This window comes from Cydia pomonella, chromosome 1 (assembly GCF_033807575.1).
Source record: "Cydia pomonella isolate Wapato2018A chromosome 1, ilCydPomo1, whole genome shotgun sequence".
Taxonomy (NCBI): Eukaryota; Metazoa; Arthropoda; class Insecta; order Lepidoptera; family Tortricidae; genus Cydia; species Cydia pomonella.
This window is the reverse complement of record NC_084703.1, coordinates 18,092,317-18,118,588: the sequence shown is the minus strand read 5'-3', so window position 1 is coordinate 18,118,588 and position 26,272 is coordinate 18,092,317. Positions and strand designations below refer to the sequence as shown.

Here is a 26,272-nt window from a genome sequence, read left to right as displayed (position 1 = left end):
GTATTGTATATATTATGTTTTTGCGCGCGGCCCGCTCACGAACAAGTAAGTATAGGATGGTCTGTAAATAAGTCCTAAGTATTTAAAATCTTATTTTTAATAACAAATAATTGAGCAGGGAAAAAACGTTTATTTGTAATAAATGTAAACAAATTGGGGTTTTAATTTTCAAAAGCAATCAATCTAAAATATTGTCGGTTTTATACCCATCTTTCTTGCAACTTGAATCTGAAAACTTTCATTACAGCCTGAAAAGCACAATGGAAAAATTCATGCATTTTCTGAAAAAAAAAACGTAGATTGTGTAACAATGGAGCAAAATGATATATTTACGGCGGGAGCGTACATCGAAACCGGAACAAAGCGAAGGATTCTAACATAGAATCCTAAGCTTAGCAACGGATTCAAGTGTTTACGCCCAAGGTGGAAATATTTTTGCTATCATGTGACACATACTGCTTTTCACATCAGCTATGTGGAAATTACATATATTAGGTTTCAAAACGCATTTCTACAAAGACACCAGCAAACACCTAAAATGATGAAAAGAAAATCAAGTGTATTATTTTAGCAGATTTTTCTGGAAATAAATTAGCCCTTTGAACCAAAAGCTTCAGAAGAACACTATGAAGACTGGTATCACTTATATTCATTATCTCAATGTATAGTTTGTAATTTAACCTATTTACAAATTAATACAGAACATATATATGCTGTTGTGATTCATTCACAAAACTTTTTAAATATATATAATAAACTTTATAATTGCTTATAGACAAGTATGGCTGCGTTTAAGAATACCCACTTGCCAAAATAAAAATTAAATCATTGAAATAATGTTTTAACGTTTTTTTTTGTACATATTACTCTAATTAATCAATGTAATTAATTAAAATACGCTTTACAATTATGACAAAATATTAGTTGAGTTAGAAAAATATTATGCACGTAATCGATTATAAAGGAATTGTAATAGTTTATGTGCATACTGATTTCATATTTTATTATGTTAATATTTTATACTGGCAATAAAATGTCCTTGAACATAGAAGTGCCACTTTGATCCATCATAGCAGGAAAGAAAACGCCCATTTATGAATAGGTGATGTAAAAAAATAATTTTAGGATATCCTCGATAAGAAAAATCCATTTGAGATAAATCTGGATCGTGCGGTGGCTAGCTAAGGTTACGTCTTTTGAAAATACGAGTTCTCGGTGATTTTTTTTAAAGTGATGATATTGTAATTTGCAGTTTCCACTTGATACCAAGTAGGTTGGTTAGAGCACTATAAGCAATGCAGGGACAGAAAAAAATCGGCAATACCACAACGTCTACCAAAGTAGACCATTTTTTTGTTGTAGAGAAACCAGTTTGACCTTGAAGTCGATCCATGTTTGTAGGGCCACATGACGTTCTTGGTTCATTGAATTGTAATAGTTTAGTTTTAGCGTTTAAACGTTTGTCTCGTGCCTTCTGAACCAATTTCCAATTGAGTAGGCGGGGTCAGAAAATTATTGCGTATATGTATTTCAAACATTATAAAATGTTATATCTTTGCCTATTATAAAATCAAGGTTTAAGTAATATTCACGAGCACAAAATGGTGTTCTCCGAAAAATAAGATGATACTAAATCCCCAAAGGCTGCTTATCTTTTGACATACTCTCCAGTTTTACTCCTACAATACGAAAAATAAAGCGTTAAACAATTTATTGACCAGAATTTATTAATAAAAGGCATATATATAGAGTTTGGTTACCGATCAAACGTGTTCTTGAAAATGAAACTAAACATTGTTTGATTTTAAACTTTTTTGACCTGTTGTGTACCTATAATTGTACATACTCTGGCGACAGTTACGTCGCAGCTAGCCAGGGACGAGCCTGGCGAGCGACCGGTGGTGGAGCTGTTCAGCAACAACATGAAGAATGCGGCGTCGAATGTGTCCACCCGGCAGCCCGTCGGCTTGGAGCGGAAGCTTAAAAAAGGTACCTCCCACATTTACGCGCTAGACACGTTTTGAACAGCTCACATGCAATTGTTTATTAAAAGCTTTTATTTAACTTGCAATGTATGTATGTATGCTTGTTCGGGTGGAATCTTGCAACTCAATTTTGAAGCAGATATCAGACAAGCTTTTATGAACATATAAATTGTGTATAATGAGGTTATAAGTTGATGATTAAAATTTTAAAGGAAAATTTTATTTTCTACTTTTTAGAGCATTTAAATAAAAGCTTTTATTAAAAAAAAATACTTTTATTTTTTAACCCCTGCCTTGGCTTACATATAGCCAATAAAGGCAATACCTCCCGTATTCAGTAAATTAGATTAGTCAATGTCAAAGGAAAACTTCTTTGCCATCTGCCATTATTAACCTTTTGAACGCCAAGAGCCACTAAAGTGGTCGTGTGCTGTCGTGCCTACCACGCCAACGACCACTAAAGAGGCCATGGCAGACGCTGTCAAAGCAATTTTACTGTTGACAGATAAGGTAAATTCGTTTCTCAATAGTTGATATATTGGCGTGTTGGGAGAAAGCGTTGAAAAGGTTAAATACCACAAAACGTGAATGCCGGAAATTTTGCTATTTGCTTTTTTTATAGTAAACCAAATAGAACTCTTAAGAGAGCCATCAGGACTGAACTTTTAGTTTTGCAGTACTGTTTCATGGTTATCTGCGTTTAGACGTACGAGACGCGACGCGACGTGGGATGCGCACCGTTCGAGACAAATTTAGCGACCAAAGGACAGGCCCATTGGGCGACGTGTCAACACAACCGGTAAAGGAAAAGGTTACTAAACGTTTTTTTTTTAATTAGGCAACTTGTTTTAGTGGATATAAATACGCGTTGTTTAAATAGTAAACTAGCTTATCTGATGATTAAGTATTGCCCTTTAAATTAGTAAAAATATTGATGTGCAATAAACGACATTAGGAGGCGCGGCACCCGCACAAGCTGAAATATCGTTGTCGTCGATACGAGCTGCCCACCATGGCCTCTCAAATGAAGCAGGCGGGCGCGCGCTACTACCAAGGCACCGGCGCGTATCCTAACATCCCGTTTGTGGTGAGCAAGAGCACCGCCCCCTCGCACAATATCGGCGTCAACATACAGCAGGTAACAACAATAAACAAATGCAGAGTACGAGTATGAATGGTGGAACTAGCAAGTTATCCTTAATTATGCAGATTTTTTATACAAGATTGGTGACTTTCGTTTTGGAATTTCGTACAGAAGACTGTATTACATTTGACAATATTGTTTACAGGTGTTAAACGGCCTCAAAGTGCAGCAACCGTTAACGGGCATTCCACCTACAATAGCACATCACATGGGTAATAATGGAATCTTTTTTCTTTAAATATCTATGTATATTATTGTAGACCGGTGGCTAATTTAACATTACTTATTGCAGGCTTAGGACATGTATCTACGTTTATGGTTAATAACAATATAGCGGTAAGCATCTGACCAATTTTAATAAGATTATATTTTTTTCATTGATTTACTTGTTTAAGGCTGCTTTTCCATGCACCCTTTTGTGCGAGGCAAGCTTAATGCAGCCCTGAGGTGACAAAAAATTTTACGAGACGGAAAGTTTGTTCCCTTCCCATATGGGCCGCCCGATTTATCAAATATCATGTCTTTAAATGTTATATTTATATCTCACTCATTTTACTATACGCAGCCGGCCTTGTCAGAGCATCGCGAGATCAACACGATCAAGCTAGGACGGCGGCTGGTGCGGCTCCCGTCGCACAAGTACATGTCGTACAACCGCGCGCTTAACCTGTACCGCGAGGGCGACGGCATGGTGCCGCGCTTCTTGCGCGCCATCAGTCGCCCGCACTACTTCTACACCTCCATGTACAAGTGAGTTGGCTGTGCACTACTGCCGCACATGTCGCACCACCGCGCGCTCAACCTGTACCGCGAGTTCGCCGTCATCCATCCGCACTAAGTACTTATTTCTACAACCTCTTGTACAAATGAGTGCGCTGTTCAGTACCGTCGCACAGCGCGTGGTTGTCGCTCAACCTGTACCGCTAACTACTTAATGCCCCGTTTCCTTCATCCTGTAGAAGATTGGTATTACAGTCGCTGTCAAATATATCGGGATAGTCGAGGTGCTCAAAAATATCTTAAGACGAACTAACGCCTTGACTATTCTATATGGCGTGTTTAGATATTTGTCTGGCGTGGCGCGTTGATGGCGACTTAGTCTATAGGCAGATCGATTCCTTCACGATTTTCGTAGACATCTCTTCTAAATATCTATCTAAAACTGGTATGGAAGTACGACCTGTTTGGCCTAGTGCATAGTGAGCCACATAGTAGTATGTAGTTTGCCATCAGTCAGTTTGTAACTCTAAATCCCCTAAAAGGACAAGTCTTTAAAGGGAACTTTTAAGACTACGCAAATTCCCTAGTTATAGGTTGAACCGGGCTATGGGCAGAAAAGTTCCCACATAGTCAAACTCTAACAAGGCAATGGGAATGGGCAGTCATAACGGTTAAAGAGGCTTTATCTTTGTTACAAGTGTTGTAGGCTGTCCATGATTGTAGATAATTAAATTGGTCCTTACCAAAAAGTTAAATAACAGAAAAAAGCGTAATTGTTTTACTTAAATATGATGGTGAACAATTCATTAACGTTTACTGATTGTGTAGGCTTAGTCCTGTTGACGATCATGAATCACCTGTATATATCGATGTCTGTACCCACAACACAAGCCTTATTGAGGCTTCCTGTGGGACTTAGTCAATTTGTGTAATAATGTCCTATAATATTTATTTATTTATTTATGCGGTCCTCGTTGTCTTCAGAAAACGAATTGTCAATTCAATTAAATTCGTATTCTGAAGACAACGAGGACCGGATGAAATTAAAAAAAAAGAAGGGAAAGATGGCGGCTCAATGTCATCGATGTTTGTTCAAATATTCACACCTTTAGTCCTATGGGATCGATGGTTCATGTGAGGTGTCATTTGAAAGTATATTAAACGTACTATGATTGTTTCTTAATAGTCATAACTGTGGTCGTTTAAAAAAATAACAAACATGATTTTTTTACCGTGCGTAGGTACTGTACTGTTAAAAATGCTAAAATATTATAACTTAATAAATTATGATATTACCGCAATTAATGTTATAACAAAATATACGGGAAATAGTATGAGCTTTCCCAAAACATACATTTTTAACCGACTTCAAGATTTCATAAGAGGAGGTTATCAATTCGGTTTTTTTTTTATGTTTGTTACTCCATAACTCAGTCATTTCTGAACGGATTTTGAAAGTTATTTTTTTATTTGAATTTATATATATATATATATATATATATACAGATTGGTCCCGTTTTTTGTCTAACCTCAGTTCTGATGATGGGATCCATAAGGAATCGAGGGAACTCTTCAAATGTGAAAAGCATACACATAGTGATTTTTGTATTTTCTGTAACAAATCAAGCATTTACATTTAAAAAAGTGACATTTGATGACGTGGAACTGCTGATGATTGTCAGAATAGTACTCTTCAACGACGCATAGTACACGTTTGGCGATTTGTCCTCTTCGCTGTGTTTGATAAGCAAATTAGATTTTCAAGACAATTTTTTGTCAAGTTCGAGTTCTGACGATGGGGTCCATGAGGACTCGAGGGAACTCCTCAAATGTTAAAGGCATATATATATATGACATATGACATATGACATTTGATGAAGTGGAACTGCTGATGATGAACAGAACGGAACTCTTCAATGATGCATAGTTCACGTTTGGCAATTTGTTCTCTTTGCCAAGCAGTTAGGTTTTCAAGGCACATTTTTATATTTCTATCCTATTTAGTTTTTTTAATAATTATCTGGTGCTTTATTTCATGCATGGTGTGAAATAATTTATCTTAAATACAGGCGAATACCCTATTGCGGGTATCTTACTAGTCAACCATAGGGCAAATCTGAAATGTGTCAAGGTGGGTGCAGTGACAAAAAAAAAACATGTTACTTCCTTTTCTACATAATTAGGCGTAGGACGCTGTTTTTTTAATTTCATTGTATGAAATCTAAAATCAACAATAATCGTTCATTCACCGATCTCCCTTATTGAAGTCGGTTTTTTTCTTAAAAATTATATTGGTTAGAATATAACCAAGTAATGATGAGTTTTGTCCAGAATGGGTCACTGCGCACATTCATAACAATGACGCCCGCCGTCGTCAATTTTTAATTTTTCTCGGGTTCTATTCTACTGATCAATTCGTGATAAATATCATTTGAAGCATATTAATATTAAATATACTATATTTCTAAACCCCTCCATAAGATCGGTCAATTCGTATCCTGGAGACAACGGGATTGATGTGTTCAATACCGGTTTTAGGTATTTAGGAAAGATAAATAAATAATAAATAAATACTATAGTGCATTATTACGCAAATTGAATAAATAAGTCCCACAGTGAGCTCAATGAAGCCTGTGCTGAGGGTAGTTAGGCAACGATATATATTATGTAAAAATATATAGAAAACACTCAGGACTCAGGAACAAATTATCCATGCTCATCACACAAATAACCCACCTTACGAGGATTTGAACCCGAGACCATGGGCTTTGTAGGCAGGGTCGTACTACCCGCTAGGCCAGACAGGTCGTCATCTGGTTGTCAAATGTCGACGACTTTTCTCAAAATACGCCAATTTTCTCCTTACTAATTGTTCAAGCTGCTAGCAGTGTGAGCTTTGTTCATGCGGGCGCCATTATTTTGAGACGTTTGTGCAATGGTACTGAAACAATTTTTTATCATGCTGAAAATAAATTGTTTTCCGCTTAAGTATAAGCGGCTCAGCCCTCGGTGAATTGCCGCATGTTTGGTCGCACCCTAATAGGAATCAGATAACGACTGTTTGCCCTATTTGAACAATGCTTATAAGAAGTCACAGCGGTACGATACCCATCTATCAGTGTCAAGTGACATTTCTTCAACAAAAAAACGTTACTTTTCTCAATCATGCAATGAAATATTTATGTTATGTTCCTTAATAGGCTGCGAAGTAAGACGTTTCAGGTGCGGCTAGGATGAGAGGTCGTTTATGGAATTGGGCTGTATCTCCTAAGCCACGCGTCGTAGCGCAAAAATAATCAAAGTTTTGTTCCCCTTTAGGAAACCCCAGAGTGAGAGAGAAAAAGTGTTTTTTTTTTATTATTATTAAATACAAGTAAGAGAAAAACAAAAAAGAAAAGAAAGGAAAAAATAAGCGTAATGGCGTGCATCGTAGCACCAAAATAATTAAATTTTTGTTCCCATTCAATACCCCACGCACTGAATATCCTATCACATTAGGACATGAAACAATCATCATCATTATCATCATCCTATTTTGATTATTATTTCATTGCATGTCTGAGAAAAGCACTATACATACCTCGGCGGAAAATATGGGGGGTTGCCCGCCTTAGACCTATCCAGCCTCGCTTCGGCCGGCAACCCCTTTCGTCCCGGCCTCTGTAGTAATGTACTATTTGACACTGACAGATCGCTATCGTACTGCTGTGTTCGAAACGGGCCGTAAATTGTCCCGTGTGAATTTATTATCAAGAGTTTATACATATATCTTATTCACAGGACTCAATCATACGAGAGTAGATTGCAAACTACTTAAGTATCAGAACACTAAAACATATTAAATACAATCAGTTAGTAATAATGAAGGTATCCTCGGCTTCTTAAGCAGCTTGGCTACGACTCGGGAGGACTTGGACGCTGCAACGTCGAAGGGTAACAACGCCGCCGCGCAGGAAGCCAAGCAGAGCCTGGCCGAGTACGCCAGCCTGTACCGCGAGTACGAGCAGCTAGACAAGGTGAGACTTTAAGACCTGTCGCGAACCACTTCGTTTATTCGTCTATTCGCCTCTCTATCGCTGGAATAAACACGTGATAGAGAGGCGGAATTTAGATTTTCGCGGAAGGCCATCTTGACTCCGTTTCATATTCCAGTTACTTAAACCACCCGTTTTATTATCTAATGTCGCTGCTTGAAGCGTAGGTGCATTGGAGGGCGCGCCGTTTGATATCCCCTTTTGCAATAATCTTGGTGTACTGTAATGAGGGAATGCGGTCTAACTATGGTGGCGAATATAAACGCAGATGTAGACTGCTGATATTATATATTTTTTTCTTCTTTATACAAGATTATAAAATCAACTACCCGTAATGCCCGTCAGCAGATTTTTATTAATTTATTTCTTCTTAGTCCTATACTCCTGTCAGAGTAATCGTGGTCATTGCGGTCGTGGTACGGCCTTTTTCGCTGTTTCCCGCCACGCTTCTCAATTTAGATATGCCACACGCACAGAGTTAAAGGTGACCCGGTGAGAGCTTTCACTTGGTCGGTCCATCGCATTGAGGGCCGCAATCTTGGTCTTGTGCCATCCACTCTGCCCTGAACAACCAGTCCTTCTTAATTCAAATCTATAACTGAGGCCAGTTATCTACAAAAAGACTCACAGTAGGTTTCCAACCTTCCCAGTACCCAATTATTGCAACAGGGGAAAAGGTGGAAAACTTCGAAAAATTGAGTAATAAGGAAGCAATATCTGATGTGCTCCTACGTATAAATGCTCACAGGGTGGTTTAAAAGAACTTGGTTGTTGATCTGTGGCAAATTACTTAAGAATAAAATAGTCCGAAGTAGTAGCAAAAATAGTAGTACACCCATCTGCAAAATTCCATGACCGCTATATGAATGAAGCATTCTTATGTATATATTATTAAATTCTGTAGCTCGCTGTAAATTACATGGAATTCAACTTACGAAGTGTGATCTATTGATCATTCACATTGAGTGATCAGTAAAGTAGATTTGTGGTGCTGAATAATTTTGTTTTTTTTTAAGACGCTCCGTGAAGGCAACTATGAGCCAGAGTGGGAACGTCGGCGAGACGAGATTTGGAAGGAACTGGCGTTGCGAGAGGAGCGTGTCCGCAAGGTAAGATAGCGTATTATTACTCAGTATTCTATTTTATGCTTGCCACTTGTATACAACGTGCTCACGAGGACCCGAAAAGTTAAGCCAAGTTTTAGTGTTACTACTATTAGGGATGAAAATTCCGAAAAAATCAAATGTTTTCTTGGGAAATTTTACCAAATTTCGTTTTTTTTCTTGTGTATTCAGTAAAATTAAATACGTCACACACAATGCCACTGATGAGTAATGACAGTGTCTAATATATAAAATGCCAGAAACGAACACATTAGACGTGCAACCTTAAGAGCCCATCAACGTGCCCACTAACTAGCGCCACTGGAAAATAATTGTGATTGTTTAAATTTCACGATAGATATTTAAAAAAGGGGGCCGCTACCGCTACGTACTGTATTTTGTATTTAAGTACCTTTTGAATACATCGAACTAGTTTCTATGTTGCTGGATTCATCGATCTATGAACTTAAAACAAAAACGGCCGTTTTAACTTTGGACGCCCAGATTGACGAATCCAGCAACGTGAAACCTATTATGATGCATTCAAAAGGTACTTAAATATAAAATACAGTACTTAGCGGCCCCCTTTTTAGGGTTCCGTAGCCAAATGGCATAAAACGGAACCCTTATAGATTCGTCATGTCCGTCTGTCTGTCCGATTATGTCACAGCGACTTTTTTCCGAAACTATAAAAGCTATACTGTTCAAATTTAGTAAGTAGATGTATTCTATGAACCTGGGGTGGGGTATCTATGGATAGGTCTTTAAAAATGATATTGAGGTTTCTAATATCATTTTTTTTCTAAACTGAATAGTTTGCGCGAGAGACACTTCCAAAGTGAAAAAATGTGTCCCCCCCCCTATAACTTGTTAAATAACAGAATGAAAAATCTAAAAAAAAATATATGATATACATTCTTATGCAAACTTCCACTGAAAATTGGTTTGAACGAGATCTAGTAAGTAGTTTTTTTTAATACGTCATAAAATTAAAAAAAAAAAAAATTTTTTTCAAACCCATACGTGTGGGGTATCTAGGGATACGTCTTCAAAAATGATATTTATGATATTAATGATGGACACTCATCTAGATTGCAAAAGGCACGTAGCAGTACTCAAAAACAAACTTTCATCATTTGTTTTTGCCTTAAACGTACTGAAATCTAAGAAAAAACGAAACATGTGCGCTTACAGCGTACTACAGTTATGCGCATTCATTATTACGCTATGGTGTTTTATTGTGGGGACATAGTACTGATGCACATGATGCCTTTGTCCTGCAGAACAAATGCATCCAAATAATAGTTAATATTAAACAGACAAGTAGCTGCAAACCACATTTTATTAGATTAGGAGTTTTAACTTTACCGTCAATTTGCATTTTAGAATCCGCTACTTTTGTTCGTAAAAATATCCACTTGTTCAAATTCAATAAAACCCCCCGCCGTAAACTAGATTTAATTCTACCGGAACCAAAAGTTGATATTTTCAAAATAGGCCCATACTTTACAACAATATCCCTAGTTTAATTAAATTAGAGGAAAATTAGCCTTTTTTTTTAAACAATGTTGAAAGATAATTTAATAAAAAAACATACTATTCAATAGCTTAATTTTTAAAAGAAAAAAAATCGTATCACTGTCACGTAGTGCACATAATATAATATTATAAGGTTATTGTTATTAGTTTAAATTGTTTAAAGATTGAAGTATTTAATATTAATATTAAGTATTTTAAAATATTTAAGCGAGTTAGAATATCTGATATTTGCTATACCCTATTCAGGGTCCCATGTGATACCATATGATATGTATAAGAACAAAATATGTACCATGGTTTGCAAGAAATAAATACTGAATGCTGAAATTTTCCCGTATTTTTCCGGGTTTTTTCAACGCTAGTTACTACCAATTTAAAAAAAAACATGTTTTTATTGTAACTCGTAAATAAAAAAACATTGACAGATATCAAAAAGTGACAAGACATTTTGAAAAACTAGGTTTTAAGGAAAAAAGGTACCAATTCATTTTAGGTTTAGGTGTTAGTCTTACCAATAAAATGTCGTTTATATGGAAAATAACTATTTTTTTGTACTGTCAATGTCAGTACACTTTGATTTTATTGTACAGTAGTATATTGGCGCGGGCTAAGTTGGAGGTGCTGACTGGTGGGACACTGACAATAAATAGGGTATCTACTTTTAAAGTACTTGTACATTACATTTTCTCTACACCGTGTTTTTATTGAATTCCGATAACACCAGGGTATGCGTACTTTTAAGGAAACTAAATAGCATAGGTTAGGTAAAAAAAAAATGTTGCATATAGCGTTGTTTTAACACGGGCTTTTGATTAAACCAAACAATTGAAAACTGTGACATATCAATGTCATTTCGAACATAATTCATCCGCAATAGTACTTACGTTCAGTAGCAAATATATACACTGGTGCTAAACACCGCTCGTAAGCGCCTTATAAGATAAAACAAATTATTGATTATCTCCGAAATGGAGTTAATTAGAATACCGGTGTTTTTGAGAAAGTTAGTAAATTTAATAAATTGGAAAAAAAACATGGTGTATATAAATACTAGGAGGTCAATTCGATCGTGCATGTTCGATTGCACCTTGCATTGACCTGTAGATTAACATGCTACATCCACACTCTACGGGCCGTAGGCCACGGTCGACGCAGTAGCATTTCGTAGCGTTGCTGGTATGTAGCGAAAATGTTTCGTAGAGGCGTAACGATTAGTGCTGGATGAGAATAAAAGGGCAATCGTTTCACAGATGGTTCAAGATTACAAAGGATCAGACGCGGAGCTTGCGCCCCTGCGCGCGTCCGCGTCCACCGCCGAGGACGGCTGCCGCCGCCGTTCCTGCTACAAGCTAGGAGACCTGCAACATTGATGCCCACAAAATAAAAAATAAACATTATGCCAAATTTACTCCCACCCGTCAGGATAAGTAGAATTTTTAAGGCGAATGGTCTTTTTTATTAATACGCGTTCTTTAGTTAAAATGCATCGCATAATCTCATTTAGTGTGAATTGGAACAATGATGTTTGTCGAGTAATTTCAGTTTTATTATAAATTGCTTTACTGCCCATATTTAAAAGTATACACTACTCACCTCAAATATATTCGGATAATAATGAAAAATCATTGTTTTAAGGAGTAACCGCTGTAAAACTTAGCTACGAACGCACGAATCTTGACGCACATTCTGATGTTCGTTCATCGTGACATCGTTCTTAGCTATGGCAACAGACTTAAGTGAAAGGAAAATATTATTATATAATTTAATTCCTACAATACGTCTTATTATGTAACCAAGATTTTAAATATCTAAAATCATTGCTATATGTGGATATTCCAGAATGTACGAGATTGCCTTTGATTCAGAAGTGACATTACTCGCTACCCAAGTATTGGATTGGGATAAATAATATTTGTTATATCACTCAATACGTTTGTATATATGTAATTTTGGGAACATAATAGGAAATCTAAAGTACGCTTACGTATGTGCCCACATAACTACGTATACCTACTAAGAATGTTTTAAGCATTATTGTAATGTAATTTATTCTCATAATTAATTGGGGTTACTGCAGCCACATTAAAAATTATTAGTAACTATTTATAATAAGATAAAATATGCAAAGTATGCCAATATATTTAGTAATTGAAATAGTAATAAATAAATTGGTATCGATATTCTTATTTTATTCATACTAGTAATTTAATACATTACATTTACACACATATTTTCAGTCAGTGTACCTTAGTGTCCCTTTATTAGAAACCAGTATCTCACCCTAAAACGAGCTACATGAAAAAAAAAAGGTTCACCTACCATTCTGACATGTAGATGGCGGGAGGACTATGAATCTTGCATTATACCGCACTTAAAGTGAATAGGTGTGTGCGTAGGTATATACCTTCAGTGTACAGTCAGCGTCAAATACTTTGTAGCAACCAAAGTAGCCAAATAGTTCGGTACACCATATATTTAGTATGGTGTACCGAACTATTTGACCACTTTCACTGCTACAAAGTATTTGACGCTGACTGTACCTCTGTAAATCTTTAGCAATAATCTGTGTAGATACTTATCTTTAGAATGAATTACGCTCAAAATAAAGTCCACCCGCTCTCGGTGTCAGAATGGCGGGTTGACCTTTCTTTAAAGTAGGTAGCTCGCTTTAGTGAGAGGTACAGTGGTTTCTATTAAAGGTTCACCGAAGATACCAATTTTTTATTATAACTCAATGCTATTCACGTTCATAAATTGAAGCGACTGCCTTGTGACCAATTGTATAAGTTGCCTTTAGTCGCACCTGGGCAAGCGAGAAATTTGCACGTCCTAAGATCCGCTCACGCTCATGTTTAACAACGAGCATGACAAAGATGAATGATATGCGAACATTAATAAAAAATAACAGATTTCTTCGGAGGTATAGAAATATGTATATATAGAAGTTTTTTGTACTCTTTATTATTAGATGTCTCACTAAAATACTGAATTAGTTTACAATAGTTTATTTATCTTTGAGTTTTTACAATTAAAACATTACAAATCCTTCCTTCAATCGCTTGAGTTTTTTCTCTCGGTCGTAATCTAACTGTCAATGTCACATTTTAACAAAACCGCGGCAAAACTATCTGTCACTTGTCAAACACTTGACAGAATAAAACTAAAAGATCGTTCGAGATATCCTTAATATCTAATATTCGGCCAACCTGATAATCTAGAAGTTTGTCCTCAAACTCAATCTAGCAGGTACTGAACAGTATAAAACCTTATTTTTCAATGAACCACACGAGTATCCATAAGTTCATACATTAGTCTCTAATGTGCCATCATGAATTTGTTTAATTAACCTTATTTACGCAAAATTTTGTAACATTTCACCCTTCAATACACTGGTCTCTAATATGCGGCCGTGTATATCCCCTTTGTCAATCCAAAACATTAACAATATCCACCTGAGATGGCATTTCACTCCACACCACACCAGTCACTAATGCGGCTGTATGAACCTGATCACTCAGTCTAAAACATCAACAATATTCATCTGAGGTGACATTTTCCATTTCACTCCGCACCACTCTAGTCACTAGAGTAGCCGTGTGAACCTGGTCACTCAGTCTTAAACATCAACAATATTCATCTGAGGTGACATTTCCATTTCACTCCGCACCACTCTAGTCACTAGAGTAGCCGTGTGAACCTGGTCACTCAGTCTAAAACATCAACAATATTCATCTGAGGTGACATTTCCATTTCACTCCGCACAACACTAGTCGCTAGTGCAGTCGTGTGAACCTGGTCACTCAGTCTAAAACATCAACAATATTCACCTAATGTGACATTTCATTCTAAACCACATTAGTCTCTACCGTAACCATGAGCCTGGTCACCCAGTCTACAACATTAACAATATTCACCTGGTGTGACATTTCACTCTAAACCACATTAGTCTCTAGTGTAGCCGTGGACTTGGTCACTCAGTCTGCAACATTAACAATATTCACCTGCTGCGACATTTTATTCTAAACCACAGTAATCTCTAGTGTAGCCGTGACCCTGGTCACTCAGTCTACAACATTCACAATATTCACCTGGTGCGACATTTTATTCTAAACCACAGTAATCTCTAGTGTAGCCGTGACCCTGGTCACTCAGTCTACAACATTAACAATATTCACCTGGTGCGACATTTTATTCTAAACCACAGTAATCTCTAGTGTAGCTGTGACCCTGGTCACTCAGTCTACAACATTAACAATATTCACCTGGTGCGATATTTTATTCTAAGCCACAGTAATCTCTAGAGTAGCCGTGAACCTGGTCACTCAGCCTACAACATTAACGATATTCTCTTGATGTGACATTTAAATCCAAACCGCACCAGTCTTTAGTGTGACGGGTGAACCGGTTCACTCAGTCTATCCATATTTACCAACAAATAACAGCAAAAAAGGCAACACTAAATCTTTTCATACTTGAATGTCTTTTGACAACAATATACATGACGTTTTCATAAACTAAAATCATTTTCTTTGACTTTCATTTTCTTTACTAAGTACATCAAGTTTCTTAGGTTAGGTGGAATGGCCTTCTTTTCAGGCATACAATTATATTTTCACTAACTATTCTCACTATCGGTTACTTTGTTCAGATCAATCAACATATCATATTGTATCATCTAAAAGTCAAAAAATATTTTGAATAATCTGCTAAACCTGAATCATCAACATATCAATCATCATAATGCTATACTTTAAATTTGCATGACTGTATACAATCTATAACCTGGACATTTTTGCATTTTCCTTGTGTCGGTCTTATGCCCTATTATTTTGTTAGCTGCCCTATTTCCACCTGTAATTCTATAAATATCTGAATTTTGTGTACCTACTTTATACATTTATTTATTTCATTTTCAATACAAACTTACAGTGTACACCAAATCGCTTATATGAGAACAATTACATAAAAAAAAAGTCAAAGTATGTTTCAGGTTTAAACATATCTATATACATTCTACATATATTTCCATAAGTCATGAGGTTCAGTAAATAGGGCAAATGCAGCATCTGCTTCAATAGTGCAGTCATCAATACATCATTCAGTTACGGATCGACCTAATATATATATATAACAGGAAACAGGTCTACCTTAGGCACATAATCTACCATATCACGACGTTGGCAATGGCGGCAATGCTCATCTCACAGTTATGGTCACGCCAGTAGTGATCTGACCATCTGCGACATCGAACATAGGACTGCGCTCGAGCAATCCCCACAATCGGTTATCAGTTCAGCCTTCAGAAGAAAAGCCCTCGCCCCCGAATGTCAGCAGGCAGCACCGCAGAACCTCTGCGCCTCGTGCGCCTTCCAAAACGCATCAGGGGTCTCGTGACGTAGCCGATTTATGCTCAGCGGCTCCAATTGCTCCGACGGCCGTGCACCGCTCCGGCGTCCAGTCTCGCACAGCCGTTTAGCGGTACAGACTCGTACCGCCATTCAGACGTGTAGCCTCGCGTTAGAAGTCCAGACTCGCACTGTCGCTCAGACGTGCAGACTCTTGCCAGTACATTCTGCAATCATAACTCAGGACAATATCTGTGTTCGGCTTAACATAGCATGTTTCATTCAACATTTGAAATTACGGTTGAACTATCTTTGCTTACTAAATATTTTCTAATAATTTATCAAAATACTTTTTACTAAATGGTTGATCAAAACGAATTACTTAAATATGAACTGAGGAGGCCTGTGCCCAGCAGTGGGACATTATCTTGTAAAAATGATAATGGCTTCAATTTCATTGACATGCATCAAAATGCAAAATGCAAGCTATCTTAGTCACAATAGTAATTACCGGCAATGTAACCCATTTCTCCATTGTAAAAATGATAATGGCTTCAATTTCATTGACTGCATTAAAATGCAAACTTACAAGACAAGTCACAAACTCTCATATTAAAAATAGGTCTTATATTCACACCCCGTTATCAGTGTTGCAGATTCATTGAAATCTGGTACTAGGGTTGTTACATAATATTTATGTCGAGTAAATGTGACATATTGTTTAAATTTTTGACAGAAAAATATTTTAACATAATCATCTTACCTTTTGTTAATTTATTATTTAATAATAAATACCTAATAGGTAGGTATTATCAATGCAATTATTATTGTCAATGCAACATGTGTACTATTGCTTGAAGAATGTTTTTACAGGTAAAATAAAACATTTTTTTTTTACTATCACATTATATTGTTTCTTGAATAAATATCATACGCAAAACATTTGTATACTTTCATTAGTGGTAAAATGTAAATTTATTTTATTAGTCATTAAAAATACCTACATTTATTTTTTCAAAAACACAGAAAACTAAACTATTTCTTCTAATATATTATACTAGCGACCCACCCCGGTTTCGCACGGGAAAATCACGGGTTCCTCTACTGTATTATGCATTCATTATACTTAAAAACCTTCTTCTCGAATCACTCCATCTACTAAAAAAAAGCCGCATCAATTGGTTGGGTCATTTTGAAGATTTAAGCATAGGTACATAGGGGCGGACAGACAGCTACAGTGACTTTCTTATATATGTACTATGTAGTGATTCATTACTTGTCTGAATAAATTATTAAAAGTTTTTCTAGATTAGCTGGCGTTAAATTTTGTCGTCTGTTACTGTATATCCATTTTAAATATGAAAAAGATCGCTCCACAGCTACAGATGTTATTGGTAAATATTTTAGGTAATTATAATGTTCCACTGTGTTTTTGTTAATGCATTTTGTAATTTCAGCTTCCCCATTATTAAGTAAATTTAAAATAACTCTTACTGTACTGAAATCGGGATTTTTTTTTAAGACTGTGTTCAACTTCGTATATACAATTTTTCCTTTGGGGTGAAGGTTTGACATAGACAACTTTTTTTGGACACCAATAACAATGCACATAGATTCTTCTAACGTTAATTTGGAATTTTGTAATTGATCTATTGCAATTGTTAGGAAACAAAATTTATCAACTATGAAATCAATGTCGTGCTTTAAATTTGGACTGCAAAAAACTCGCTTCGCCGCTGCTATGGCAACAGCATCTCGACTGTTGAATTCATTTATTACGTCTTTGATTTCAGTAAAGTATTTTTGATAATAGGTAACTGCCTCTAGCCATGTACCCCATCTTGTGATGACCGGACGGGGAGGTTTTGGAATTGAAGGAAACATGTCTTTCAGTTTCTGAAGTCGTTTTGGCGATTTACTAAATACTTTTTTGACGCTGTCAACCAATTTGTTGACATTTGGATATATACCTCTTATCGTGTCAGCTACTCTGTTCAATGCGTGGGCTATACAAGTTACATGAGACATATTTGGAAAAATCTCTTTAAGAGTTTTTGCAGCCTTTATCATGTACTGGGCAGCATCCGTTGTTAAAATTAGTAGCTTATAAAGATTATTTTCGTAATTGCCACCCCACAGGTCTTTTAGAGTCTCGACTACTAAATCTGACACAGTGCTATGATTTGTGGTTTCTAAAATTTTACTTGCATATATTCGAGGTGTTGAGACACAGTTATCCATCTTCCCTATAATGACATTGGCGATGCTTTTTCCATGATTTTCAGTCTCATCAATGCTCAAATATATGTAGGAGTCCTTTAAATCTATTCTTATCTTTTCTTTTTTTTCTTCATATATGACTGGCAAGTAATTTAATCTTAATGTAGACTCACACGGAAGGCTGATGTCATTTCCATATTTATGCGTCAAGCAGTTTTGAATAAATTCTCTAAATTTGGGGTTATCCAATTGGCTCCAGGGTATATTACAATTAACCAAAAATTCAGTCAAATCTTTATTGAATTCCGGTTGCATATTCTTTATATTTCTGTGTTTTAATGTATCACAATGCTTTTGTACACTGTACTTGGAGAAAAATAAAGATACATTACAAGATTTACAAAAAACTCTGGAATCTTGAATTTCTAAATTTTCAGCTTCAAAATCCAGGTCAAAGCAAGATGGAGAATTGCCGGCTTTGTCATTGTGACCTCGAGTTTTAAGATGTGATTCCAAAATAAACTTTTTCGGTTTAAGTTCTATATCACATACCTTACAAAATATACTCTGCCCATGGGTTTCAAACTCTACGTTATCCTTCAGATAATTATCCATGCTTAGTGTACAGAAATACGCTATATTTTTTAAGAATATAGTTATTTCGATTTAAGTATGACGTCCATCTAAGCACTCAAGTCAACAAAAGACAATGTTGTAAATAGATTGACATTGTGAGTAAGAACAACTGGCCAGTAATTGCTTTGATGGATAAGGTTTATCTCGAGAGCCCTTATGCGAGAAATAAAAGGATGTTGTGGATTTACAACCGCAATTTAATTAAGGATATATATACTAAACTAATTTAAATACTTTTCAATCAAATTCACTACTTCAATCCAAAAAGGTTCCATTTGTTGAGGTGATATTTTCATAAGCATTTTTCTTAATTTCGATGTCTCCCTATTGCACGTGCAGTTGAATTCCCCTTTTGTCCATCCAGTTTCACATTCTGTTGTATATTTTCTGAACACTTTAACTACTTCATCCCAACAATCGTCATAGTTGTATATGTCAACATGTTTTAATAAGAACCGAAGGCACCTTACTTTAAAATTTATGGTGCATTGGCACAAATGTATCATATTTTTATCTGTAACAGAACAAACCCGTAAATTTGATTTAAAAGAAATAATTAAGTATTTATTCGAAAATTAATACTGTATGTATGTACATTATTTTAGCTAATTTATACCTACACTGTTATTTGTACAAGGTATTAAATTCACGAACCATTTCCGCGTCGCATTCGGGTTACTTCTAATTTCGCCATCAACTCTGTATTAAACCGGGAAAATTCTAAGTGATCATTTAGGAAATTCATGACTTTAACTGAATATTGAGAACGAATCATATACGACATAAATTAAAGTTTTGACACATAAATGACGTTACGACATATTATAGACTGAAAAGCAATATATCCTTTTTTAATTACCGGATGAAAAGAGGTTTATTTTGTTAACAACTTCAAACACCATGTCGAATTATTATAGGTACGTAGGTATACCTGGGCCCAGGCACATGTAATAAAATTTAAATGTAAAGTGCCAACCCTAGCGTTTTCAATGAATCTGCAACACTGATAACGGGGTGTGCTTATATTAGTTAAATAATGTCAATAAACATATGATCAAAATTTTGACTTAAGTTGTAGATCCAATACTGTATGAGCTATAGCAAGCTATCTTAGTCACAATAGTAATTACCGGCAATGTAATCCATTTCTCCATTGTAAAAATGATAATGGCTTCAATTTCATTGACTGCATTAAAATGCAAACTTACAAGACAAGTCACAAACTCTCATATTAAAAATAGGTCTTGTATTAATTAAATAATGTCAATAAACATATGATCAAAATTTTTACTTAAGTTGTAGATCCAATACTGTATGAGCTATAGCAAGCTATCTTAGTTACAATAGTAATTATCGGCAATGTAACCCATTTCTCCATTAAGTCATTGTACTAGAGTCGGCATCTCTAACAAAATGTTTCCACACCTCAATGAAGTGTCGGCACTTCATTAGGTTTAGTACGACTCCGACTACAGGCGTGATACACGCATGTGACAAAAAAGTTTTTTTTTTTTTTTAAATAAACTGAAAATGCCTTTGTGCGTTATGAAAATGCATTCTAATAATATCAAGAAACGTAATTAAAGCAATATAATAAAGATTCAATGCGAAAAGCTCTTGTTTTAAGCTCATTTAGATTATTTTCAAACGTCACTTTAAACACTCACGGTGGTACGCCATTTTCTGTGGCGCATAAATTACATCTCGCAGATGTAATACATAGGTACTAATGATTACTTACCTTATTCTTTGCAAAATAATAATTATATACCTACACAATAATGATATATTACTCTTTATCTCGTAATTTTTTTTGTAGTTTCTTCTCTTCTCATATTTAAAGAGTATATTATGCTATAAGTGCGATTTGATCAAAATTGCTACGAGTACGAGAGTCAAATAGAAAGTTCAAAGCTTTATGACTATTTTTATAAATCTTAATGTCGTCCGTATCACATACGTAAAACAATTTAAATACACTTGTAAGGAAATACAATACATTTTATCTAGATTCTTTACAATGCATATGTAGACAGAAAATGAACAGTTGTCATAACAGTTTCGCCTCTGGCTAGCTACACAGCTATCCTTATTCTTTAGCTTAGTGACAGATGTCAAACGCCGAAAATGGCGGACACAATTTGTTCTCGATAGCCTGTCTAGTATATTTATGTCAATGCATTTCTCACAAACAAACAAAAAAGATTATGATTATGATCTTTTAATGTTAATTCTCCATACAGAATGTTATATACCAATAATTTATTTTATTTTAACTCTTGTAATTAAAAATATGTCTTGTACCACTAATTATTATAAGTATTTTATTTATACACTAGCAGTTTTTGAAGCGGATGCATGTATATCACAGCACTTGTGTTTATCTAGTGCCAATAATTTATTACCATTTCATGACATTGTCAGATTTCAACAAATTTGCTTGCATGAAACTTTCAAATACTTCAACTTTTTGAAACAAGGAACATGTGTGGAGTATACTTAACTTTTGTTATAGCAGCAAATACAGCATCCCCTTAACTTTTGACATAATACCTGCAGTCATCTCTCACCGCAGATTGCTTTTACTGTAAAGAATCCCTTGCACCATCCAGTTCGGGGAGGACACCCATCACGCACTTGCAGTACCCATTTGTGAAGACATTTGGAGATTCTAACAACACACAACATGCAACATGCATCCACATTATCACTCGTCATGTAGATAAATACAGTGGAATCCATTTATTAGTCAACCGCTTACTATGACATAATTATTGTGTGAAAGTTTGAATATAAAATTCCTTGTAACAAAATCGCATAAGATGACTTGGCTTAAAGTGACAATTCGCTTAGTATGACCTATTTATCCTATTTTTATCAAATCATGGCTGACACATTCACTGGTTTTTATGGCAGTCCCCACACTTTCTATGCGAGGATGCTTGGTGCATGCTTGGTGTCTAAGTTGTTTAGTTTTGATTCTAATTGACAAGTTGATAATTGGTACAAAATTAATAAAAGTCATCTCTCATAAAGGAATTTGAGATTAATTAAGACAACATAAACAACAACTAGGTTTTATATGACATCCACTTAGTATGACATATTTGTCACGATCGATTGATGTCATTATATGCAGATTCTACTGTAAAATTATTGCACTGTAAGTTAACTCTGTAATATGAATCTTGAAATATTATTCTTCTTGTAGCAAGGCATTCAGTAACATTCTTTGGTTGCACTCAAGTAATTAGTATGAGTAAGTAGGTCTTCATGACTAACCAAGACTTAGTCGATATCTCTTAATATCGACACAATTTGCATTCCACAACAAAATATTATTATGAATAATAATTCTATATGCATAGATATATAAATATGTGTGTCCTGATTGACTGATTCATTAACACAGAGCCGAAAGTAACTAAAACTAATAATTAATAAATGACCACTTTTACAAGTATCATAACTAAGAATTAGACAACAGGCCTAATTCTTATTTACTCATCACTGAATTAACTACCTCTGATAATACAGTCAACATCAAGAATTCATGTGTAAAAGAATTTCATACTTTTTTTCTTTTTCACTGCACATGTTACTACAACCATACCATTTGGACAACACAGGCCTTTAGTGGCTATGCTGGCTTGATATATTTCATTTGAAACATGTTAACAAATATTAATTATTCAGTTAACATAACAATTTTGATCTGTCGGAAACATACCTCAAAGCGACTAATCTTTTGTATTAGTCAATTTTATGTCTGGCAGTAATACTCACATGTCATTATTTAAACCAATACTTACTTGTAAATTATGTGAATGCCAATGAAACATTCTATAATTTGACCTTACCTCACTTCATCTTGTGATTATATATTTTTATACCTCCAAACCTTTTACACACGGCCATAGTGCATATTTGAGTGCAATAATTCTTCAACAATTAGGCCTTTGTGGGTATGCCAACCCCCATCTTGTTCACCCTGCAATTTCATCTTAGAATTCTAACATGAAGCTTTACTCAATATTAAATAACCAAACTTTCGTATCTTTCTTTGCATGTTTTAAGGTTAGCATATGAGCATTGTTGTTCACATGGGTATATGCCATTATAGCTATGATTTCATGCTGTAAAATGTTTTCATATATGTAATACTCAGGATTCAAGATTTGTTAGACACTATAGCACTCAGTTTGCTCTGTCAACATGAACTCTGAACATGATGGCCTGTCCCAGTTTTCCTTTTTTTTTGTTCTTTGATATTTCTTCAGTTCTATCCCACTTCTGATATTAGATGTCTCACTAAAATACTGAATTAGTTTACAATAGTTTATTTATCTTTGAGTTTTTACAATTAAAACATTACAAATCCTTCCTTCAATCGCTTGAGTTTTTTCTCTCGGTCGTAATCTAACTGTCAATGTCACATTTTAACAAAACCGCGGCAAAACTATCTGTCACTTGTCAAACACTTGACAGAATAAAACTAAAAGATCGTTCGAGATATCCTTAATATCTAATATTATGTTTGAGGATAATATTTCTATAGTTATTATCATTGATATTTAAATTTTTCGTTGAAATGCGCCGAGGTTCACCCGCTATCCTGACGCTCACCAACTACAGGTATAAATATAGGTATTCGTACATGCATTGACGCGAGCGAGATGCACGAGCGAATGATAATAAATGGACATCATTTTGTCAAAATAGTAGTAGTAGATAGGTAGGATGGGTTCGTTAGGTTGCTTTAGATGCCCGGAGAACAAATTGCCCAGAAATAGGGGTCCCACGTAGCGGGCCTCAGTCGACTTGGGGAACGAGGCAAAGGTTTTCACGTTTCACGACATGCCTAGGAATTTCAAGATCTGCCTTATATATATTCTGGGCACATTTTCCATGTCGATATTAAATTCCTTGACTGTTTATGACCTACTTAAATTGTAAAATTTCTTTGAATTTCTAGAGGTTGCCTCATTGTTTCATTTTCTCGTTAGGGAATATTGAACTCTCGATCGAGGATTTTTTAAATTTACATGAAAGCTTAACGGTTTAAACAGTACCTAACAAATAGCAGAAGAGAGTAATATACCTACACAGATTTGACTACGTACCTATTTGAGAGGAATATGTAGTAAGTTTGTGAAAAACTAATAGGACTTCCACAGAGGACTCTAAAAGGATTTACTCACATGGTTTAACAGTATTCACATTTACTAAATCAACTATATTGTATTTAATAATAAATTTATTATAGTTCAAATTTCTTACAGCTTTTTCTTTTTCTAGAAAAAAAGGGGCGCAGAGTTAAATATAACAATAAATCAGGGTTATATCTGGCGAGAGATAAACGACCCCTAACTCAATTTCATAAATTAGTTAAATACTATATGTTAAGCAAGTTATATTACGTATATTACTAGTTATTTACATTCGAAATATTAACAATAATTACTAATAATTAGTTAAAACATCTTCAAGAGTGTAAATTTAATTACTTTGGTACATATTCGTATCTATTAACAATACAAAGTGCAAATAAAAACAGTAACTACGAGTATTAATTTATCGCTTAATCAAGTAACAAGTCAAGTTTTGTGTAGGTAAAGTCAACAACTCTATGGCTTCCTTAGTTTTGCCATAACCACATTATGGTATGGTAAAATACCTACATGATGGTAAAATAATTTATAAAATAGTTTATTAGAATAAATTTAATATAAGCAAATAGAAGATAATAAGTTAAATGTAAACTAGGTAGGTACTCAGGCGGAAGAATGAAAATTAACGATGAACTAAGTAGGTATTTAAGGCTGAGATGCGAATGCTTCAGTTTTTGTAAGTTAAAGTAAATAAGTTTATCCCTTCAGAGTTTGAAGAATGTGTTATGAAGTAAGCAACACAATATATCAGAATTTACGATTATTGTTACTCGTATGAAGGTTTTTATGGATAAAGGTCGTCTTACTTACTTGGTAGGAATTATATTGAATTAATATTTATGAGTATTTGCTGAATTGTTGCATCAGTATGTACTCTTTCTTAGTTTTACTTAGGTATGACATACCACTACCAGATTGAGAGACCGCTTGTTACACATTCCTTAACACCTCGAAATATTTTTAATTGATTCGGTAGACCCAAACTATCAAATGATGCCTATTTACATTGCCTATGATTATACATCGGCGTGTTTGGTGCGGGAATGTTTTACACTAGCTAAAAAATGAGTAAAAACTGTAGAAACCGAGACTATTTTAACATTTCTAAGCACATTTGGAGCTTACTGCCTATTTTTAATTCATAGTTTGGTCATTATTTTACAATAAACAAAGTTATAAATACACGAAATATTCCCGCACCAAAAACCCCGATGTATGCCTATAATATAGCTTGGGTTTTGTAACATTCCGTTAGATCTTATATACATACTTAGCTATACATCAGTACTTCGTACTGAAAATAGACAACACAAATTGTACCGGATCTATAGAACACCGAATCTAATTAGCTAATCACCTCACCTCGCTCTCATGATTTAACCACAATAAATATTATCATAAGATTTACAAACTCAAAAATTAGTGTTTAACTTTTTTAACCCCAAGGTGGGCTACTTTTCACAATATTGGTAAAGTTAGGCTAGGCTGAACCAGAACGACATTGTTAAATGAAGCCTTAGTATCTAGATATCTTGAAACACTCACTGGTTTATATGAACCTACTCATACATATACCTACTTATGATGAAGTGGTGCACAATCTTAGAAGTGTACCTATATAATTTTGGTTATGTTGGCCACAAGCATTCTATAGTCTACTGGTAATTACACTTAGGGCCAATATAACACATGAACTTTTATTAATATCTGATAAATGGCGATATGGGAGTGGGCGAGGTGTTTAGTTGCGGGAGTCTGTAGAGGAGGGCAAATTTTCTCCGTCGATCTTGTGGCGCGCGGCGTGCACGTAGGCCTCGATGGCGATGGCCGGCCAGGAGTCGCGCGCGGCGGGGGCCCCGGCAGCCCACTCTGACGTGGACACCTCCGCCGGCCTCTCCGCGCTTTCCGTCTTCGGCGCGCACTCAAGTGACAGCGGCTTCGGAGTTTCAATCCTATACAACATACAACTCAAATTAAGGATTACCTAGTCTAGCCATAAATTCTGTTACAAATTTAATTTTCTATAGAAACTTTAAAAAGTTATTTAATATTTTTTATAAACCTAATAAAGGGACTAATAATAAATAAAAAATGTATGATAATTACTCCATGTTGTCATCCCTCACCTTAATAGCTTTTTAAGGAACAAGTACAGAGGGCCTAAATTACGCACCAGTTTTTGCGATAATATGACATGCTTGTTCTGAAAAAAATTATTCAGGTGGTAATTTTTTTACCTTGTTTGAATACAGATCTAAGAACGTGGTAGATGTAGTTGACAAAGTGCCGCGAGATTATCATCCCGTGTATTGTATGGTTTTGTGGGCAAACCCAAAAAATCGGCCCAGCCTAATTTTTGCAAAAAAATTATCTAT

At 35.3% G+C, this 26,272-nt stretch overlaps 2 protein-coding genes across 7 annotated transcripts in view; one reads left to right on the top strand and one right to left on the bottom strand.

Moving 5' to 3' along the window:
* The window catches only part of LOC133517318 (uncharacterized), a 28,272-nt gene extending 15,569 nt beyond the window's left edge, over window positions 1-12,703 (top strand). For 2 of the 5 annotated variants that reach the window (XM_061850604.1, XM_061850581.1), the window contains 9 exons: window positions 1,858-1,989; window positions 2,690-2,796; window positions 2,941-3,123; window positions 3,275-3,341; window positions 3,422-3,465; window positions 3,695-3,879; window positions 7,736-7,865; window positions 8,900-8,992; window positions 11,776-12,703. In XM_061850604.1, coding sequence (XP_061706588.1) covers window positions 1,858-1,989; window positions 2,690-2,796; window positions 2,941-3,123; window positions 3,275-3,341; window positions 3,422-3,465; window positions 3,695-3,879; window positions 7,736-7,865; window positions 8,900-8,992; window positions 11,776-11,895 — 1,061 coding nt within the window. In that variant the 3' untranslated portion in view covers window positions 11,896-12,703. Of the gene's footprint in view, window positions 1-1,857; window positions 1,990-2,689; window positions 2,797-2,940; window positions 3,124-3,274; window positions 3,342-3,421; window positions 3,466-3,694; window positions 3,880-7,716; window positions 7,866-8,899; window positions 8,993-11,775 lie in introns of those variants that run through there. The other 3 variants (XM_061850596.1, XM_061850589.1, XR_009799364.1) reach the window with 3 other exon arrangements.
* A 12,393-nt stretch (window positions 12,704-25,096) lies between these two features.
* The window catches only part of LOC133517373 (uncharacterized), a 65,898-nt gene continuing 64,722 nt past the window's right edge, over window positions 25,097-26,272 (bottom strand). The window contains exon 10 of one of the 2 annotated variants that reach the window (XM_061850674.1): window positions 25,097-25,849. In XM_061850674.1, coding sequence (XP_061706658.1) covers window positions 25,639-25,849 — 211 coding nt within the window. In that variant the 3' untranslated portion in view covers window positions 25,097-25,638. The remainder of the gene's footprint in view (window positions 25,850-26,272) is intronic. The other variant, XM_061850680.1, reaches the window with a different exon arrangement.